The 6905-nt window shown below is 39.1% G+C and overlaps 1 protein-coding gene across 1 annotated transcript in view; it reads right to left on the bottom strand.

The window, feature by feature from the left end:
- Window positions 1-5029: 5029 nt before the first annotated feature.
- LOC307227912 (ATP-binding cassette sub-family C member 12-like) overlaps window positions 5030-6905 on the bottom strand; it is a gene marked incomplete at its 5' end in the record, with an annotated part of 46436 nt that continues 44560 nt past the window's right edge. The window contains one exon of the mRNA XM_079997352.1: window positions 5030-5326. Coding sequence (XP_079853478.1) covers window positions 5234-5326 — 93 coding nt within the window. The 3' untranslated portion in view covers window positions 5030-5233. The remainder of the gene's footprint in view (window positions 5327-6905) is intronic.

The following is a 6905-nucleotide window of genomic DNA, read 5'->3' as shown; positions in this document are numbered from 1 at the left end:
TTGACCGTAGAAATCCACCGTCCCAGTGCATTTCTTAGCCAAGTAATTGGGTCCCAAGTGTCAGCTTGATCTTTCATGAAATCATCACGTAACTCTTTCATAGCTCGTATGGCTAAAGACAAGTTCCCTGATTCTACATCATTGGCAGGAATGTAAGTACAACATGACTCACCTACACCCACACCTGCACATACACCTCGTTGTGCAGCACTCATTATGTCGAGTACCATACGATTCTGGAGAATCATTTAACGGATCGAAGTTTATTGTTGTTTAACAGCTTCTTCTGCTAGGATAGTTGCTTTATTGAACAGTAACAGTCTATAATGTATGATATTTAGCCACTTAAAAGCTGCAGATACACCTGCTATTGCTATTTCAGACGTAAAATAAATTCTGATCCACCTACAATCTTATTCTCAGCTGGAACTGATGTCATGGACGTATATGTTCCTGATCTTCTTACAGGCAAAGAATGATGGATCTTGATCAGATTATACATGTCAATTGGCATATCTATCATAATTGGTGTGCAAATGCCAGTCCAGTTCGTGGGCTGACTTGCATTCGCCATGTGTCCAAGCAATAGATGTCAGGCATTATTGCTTGTCCCATTGTATAACCTATCTGAGTTTGGTTGCATGCAGTTGTTATCCCTACTGAAACTCCAGGTTACCAGTTACTTATTCTATCAGAACAAACGGTTTGAAAACATTACAGATGAATAATTCCAGCACATGAATAGATTATAGTTGAGTAGGCTAGAGCAACAGTTACAGTAACCAATCTTCTCCATACACTAGTGCAGTTCAATTGTCCTTCAGAAGGATTATAGTAAAATAATTTTACCAGTTCACCACTTTGCTTCATTTCAACAGAATGTGTCACATCTCCATCAATAGGATTATACATTAGTTTAGTCATATTAGTATAGGTTGGAAAATGTGTAGCTCATGCTAAACATTTAGATTCTTCCCATGACGTTACTGTAGTTGAGAGAAGGAATGGTGCTTGCACTGAGTGAGGCATTTTAGTACATACATAACATGAATGATCTGCACCATACTCTTCTTTAACTGAATGATTCAAAATCCTCCACCACATATTTTGTTGAAATGAATGTCCAATGGAGTCAACATTTATCCATGGGTGGACTACATTAGTGACAGAACTTTAATTTCTAACTTGGGGCTCTTCTTCTGGATCTGGTGTGAGTGATACTGGGGTGGGGGAGCGGCTATTTTTTAAGGTGTTCCAGGGTTGGATGATTATCAGGACGATGGCAATGATGATGAGAAGGATGATCTCTCAGAAGTGACCAATCTTTTCCTGTTGAAAAGGGGTCATCCTTTCCTTTTTTTTTTTTTACCTGCGTCCCACCATGTGCTTCCGCCATGCCGGGCAGCTCCGCACCCCCATGAGGCCCCTGGTCAGCAAGAGAGGCAGCAGACGGCCCCCCCACCCACAGCCCGGCCCCCCAGCGATGAGCACCCCTGCACCGAGGGTGCCAGAGGACACGTACCCTGGCAGCCCGGTGTGACTACAGGAGACCGCCCCCCACCGAAGGAGGCCACATGGTGAGCCGCCTGGGCCCCCACCCAACCCCAGACCCCTGGCAGACCAAGAGGACCCCCACATGCCCCAAAACACCACGACATTGCCCTGACTTAGGAAGACTCAAGTATTAAATGATGGAGTTATGTCAGTGATAAAAGTAGCCCATATTTCATTAAATGAATCAACATTCTTTTTGGATATTGCCAATAGTTTTTCAATTGAGATGTATTATATTAATAACTGTATCCATTGGGATGTGATGAGATTATCTCTGTTTTTCCAATTGAGTATATTGTTTTCTTGGCAATTGTTAACGCAACCAAAATGGGTCGGTGGTGTTTAAGTGTTGGGTCGACTGAAGAGAGGTCACCGAGAAGACATAAAGTCAGGGAGACTGAAATGCTGCGAGAACTCCAAGAACTTTGAAGATATTTGGCATACGAAAATTTATATATTAAATGACACACCAGGGCTGATATACAGAGACTTATATTATTGATAGACTCTACATTTTGTTGTGTTGTCCGCACTTTTAAACTCCTAAATAATTCCACTTCTATAAAACATGTATATTCTTACTGTTAAATTAAAGCTTTTTTAAAAACAAAAGATGTTGTGTGTCGATGACGCTGTTCAACATTCCCTCAAAACACAAGAACAATACAGAGATTGCCCCATTCAGCAGGGTGTCAAGTAGCCGTGTGACAACTAGCTAGGTTGTGTTGGTCCTCCAACCATTTGCATATATTGGAGCTGGCTGAAGTGTGGGGGAATACTTTGAAGGTAATTATCTCAGAAACACAGTTTGCCACACCCTTGTCATTAACAAATCAGAGCTTTAAAAATATTTGCTTGATTTGCACAAGTGACACCTTGTCTGGAAGTTCTGATTCTTCACTTTCAAATGATCAAAAAGTCAAAGCCACCAAATGTACCTAAAGTATGTGGTGGGTCACAATTATGATTTGTCTGTATCATATAATTAATAACTTACGTCTTTGCACTGCTTCAATTAATACTTTACCGGCATTTAAAGTATCAGATTTAGTTATTATTTTAGTTTAGAGAAACAAGTCACCTAAACCTGAGTACCCTTCTTGTAGATGGTACAACGTTAGGAAGAGCGCATTTTAGGATCTAAATGGTTAGCCTAGCCCCCAATTAGAAACATCTCCTTAGGACAAAGGTATACTTGTCATTAAATAAACAACCAGCAGCTACACCAACTGGCACTCATTTGAATAAAGCTGTTGTTAACTGGAATGGCCTTATGAGTTATGTCCTTTTGTTTGTAGGGTTATCGGGGGGGTGTAATTCAGGGCTGAAACAGGGGAGGCTTCAGGAAGGAGACAGTTAGCAGCTGGGAGAGCAGCTCTATTCCCTACCTAGTCTAAGCAATCTTTAGAATCCTGTACAGCTGTAATTCCTGGCAGGCTAGGGATCTAACCCGTTAGATGGAGGAATAGTCCGGAGCACTGTCTCCATAACTGTCTGCAAAATGGGATCTGGTTTTGGTTTTGAATGCCTTAACAGGACCTCCATTCTAACCTCTCCAGTAGGTGGGAGTCATTTTTTTTGTCGTTGAAGTCAACACTGCTTCTGGCACTTGTTTCGACAAAACGTGTGGGAAATCTGGACGTACTGTCTGTCCCCCAGTCCTGCTTGGTGTTCTCCACGGACAATCGGAGGATTATGTTGAAACACAATCCGTCTTTTCAGCCCAAGAACATAAAAGCGGCAAATCGACCACGATTGAGCTCTCTTCATTTTCTCCTCCTCCCTTTGGGTCAGAAGAGGGGGCGAGAGGCTGCATACTGTGCGGTGTGTCCGGGCACTATTGGTTTATGTGTAGTGCACGTATGCCATACGCCAGACCGACCAACTATTTGTCTGTTATGGACCTCAGACAATTGGGAAACCCCTGCTCAAAGATCGTCTGCCTCACTGGATAGTGGATAGTTCTATATAGAAACCTTTGAGGGTGCCAAATACATGCCAAGCTATAGAGGTTCATCAGGCTTCAGTTCAGGGTTCTATGTAGAAGGGTCATTTAATTCCCCCTTCTTAATGTTTGATTTTCATAGTACTGTACGGACTTTCTTCAAGCCCCTTTTTGGATTAAGTAGATTCAACCCTGTTACCCAAGAATGGTAACAGGTTTGACGATAACAGGGTTGACAAAATATGTTATTGGCAGCCATTATAAGCCATGTGGTGAAGGTCATGACACTACACGGTGTGCATTCAATAGGCTTAAATGTTGTTATATAAGTTGATTTAACTTTAAATTATGCAATTCTCGGAACGGTCCATAGGCTCTGAAGGGGTGTTTTCATTAAAAGTAATGGTTGATGATAACCTGGGGACCCAACTAAATAGTTTTTTTTTCAACATTTTACACATACAGTGGTGCTTTGAATTTGTTCCGTGACAGAGCTCGTAATTCAATCTGCTCGTATAGCAAATCAATTTTCCCCATTGAAATTAATTGAAATGCCATTAATCCGTTCCAGCCCCCAAAAAACCACCCCAAATTTTTTTTGTTTCATGTTTTTAAATAAGGAAAATGTATTTATAAATAACAAATATTGTATAAAAACATAATAAAACATAATAAAAGAAAATGTAAAGAAATAAACTGGTTTAATTAAGTGTATTTACATTGGAGATCAGACGACTCGGACTAACGGAAGATGCTGGCAGAGGTGGAGGGTGGAGCCTCGTGTTTTTTCGGTTGCTTTCATTTGTTGCTACACTTTATTGCTGAACTTGATTGCTACAATTTATTTATTTATTTTCCACTTCACTTTCGCTTAACTAAAAAAAAAATACAACTTAATCTTCTTCACTGATGGCGTACCTGAAGCTTGCTCCTCGTAACTTACATTTTTGCTCGCAAATCAATACAAAAAAATCAAAGGAACGACGGCTCGTAATGGAAAACTTACGTATGTTAATGCACTCGTAAATCAAGGTACCACTGTATTTAGAATAAAACCCATGAGACGGCACTTGAGGCTTTATATAAATTGAAGTTTTTATATGATAGTTTGACTTTTTTGGCCTCAATAGCTAGTGAAAGTACGAAAATCATACTGAGGGACAGGCCCCTTTTACATTTTTTGCAAGATGCTTTTCACTAAAAAGTGTTACTCTTTAAAAAACAAAGAAAAAATTGTGTTTTTATGTAACACATTATTACACATTATTATTTTATTTGTTTTTATTGTTTATTCAGATTTACAGAGCAGTTTTGTTCAAGGGACACAAAATGGCACATTTTCGTGTAACCAACCAGAACAACTTGTTCTTTGTGTATATTAACCATGTGTTTGCTGTTAACATCTTACAGGTATACTCAAGCTTCATTACACATTAGCTTTTTGTATATTCAACCCGGATTCAGACGAGAAGGTCAACAGCAATTTCGTTCCTGTCTGTCCAATACTGAGATAGTGCTGGGATCCCTGTTTCCAAAATTTAAGAAGGTGGATGATGCATTTCAACAGGGACCAGATGTCTCAGTTTGTCCGGGGCTGTCCCGGTTTTGAGCTGCGACCGTGGTACAGCTAAAAGCAAGTGGTCAGGGGTATGGGAAAATAATAGGTAATTTGGCTGAAAAGGCTGTGTGAGAATGAGCATCCTATTTCAACCCATGATATTAGGGAGGCAATGTTCAGGTGCTGACTGACGACGCAGCCTTCAGGAGAAAACTGAATAATGAATCTGGTCTCCCCTTCAGAACATCAGGATGGTCAAACTCCACTACCTGGAAAGCACACACAGGCGCACATTAGTTAAGACTATGGCTTAATAAACGAATATGTGATGAATAACACACTGTGTTCATAGCGCATGCGTTGTAAATTATCTACTTTATAAAGACATAATTCCATTTCATATGTTGGGATACTTGATTTATACATTGATTTGTGATCAAAATTCAAACTATATTCTGCTGCTATCTACAATTCCTCAGAAATACTGTACATTTGACTCCGCTTCTAGCTAAACAGAGTTATACACACACACACACACATATATAAACTGTACACCCACACACATTTATATATACATACATACATCTATACACACACACACACACTTGCACATATATATACACACACACACACACACACACACACACACACACACACACACACACACACACACACACACACACACATATATATATATATATATATATACACACACACATATACACACATATATACACAAACATATGTACACACACACACACACACACACACATATATATATATATATATATATACATACACACACACACACACACACACACACATATATATACATACACACACACACACACACACACAAACACAAACACACACACACACATATTTGCATATACATACAGTATATACACATATACATATATACACACACACACAGTATATATATATACACACACACACACACACACATATATATACACATATATAGATATATATACAGTATATACACACACACACATATGCACACACACATACATATATATGTACACATACAGTATATATATATATATATATATATATGTATATATATATATATATGTGTGTGTGTGTGTGTGTGTGTGTGTGTGTGTGTGTGTGTGTGTGTGTGTGTGTGTGTGTGTGTACAGTATATATAGATATACACATTTATATATCTCCTCTGATAATTCTAGTTTCGGGTGAAAATATTAGTGACCATGTCATGATCAATGCTATATGATCAAACTAGCTCAGTTTATTTCACTTCTCCCTGCTGTTAGTGGATGTGTGATCCAGTGAAATGGCCAAAACTTCAATGGCCAAATATTCATCCACAAAAGATAAAGCTTTCTAGACCAAACCTGATGAATTGTGCAAGTTTGGGCTTGTGATTCATTTAATACTGCCTTTGATAGCTCCATATAACAACAGCCCTTTGTCTGTTTGTTTACACTTTGTGTCCCTGGGGAAAACTATGTCAACACCAGCATGTGAGTGGAAACAGAAGTCTTCTTAAACAGGCTTTGTCACATCACCACAAATGATCCCCAATACTATTTGGAATATTTCCCCAATGTTCTCCTCGAACATGTTAACTTCCGTGTGAAAGAAAGGGGGCGTGATTACGCGGATGTGTAATACTGATATATTTTCCATGTTGGACTAATTATGCTTATTAATTAAACTAGTAAGGTGTGCTGAAAATGTAAATAAATAAACAAATTATTAACCATTATATACACACACACACACACACACACACACACACACACACACACACACACACACACACACACACACACACACACACACACACACACACACACACACACA

This window comes from Zeus faber, assembly GCF_960531495.2.
Source record: "Zeus faber genome assembly, chromosome: 3".
NCBI lineage: Eukaryota > Metazoa > Chordata > Actinopteri > Zeiformes > Zeidae > Zeus > Zeus faber.
The sequence above is the reverse complement of the archived record's forward strand: the minus strand, read 5'-3'. Positions and strand labels throughout refer to the sequence as shown.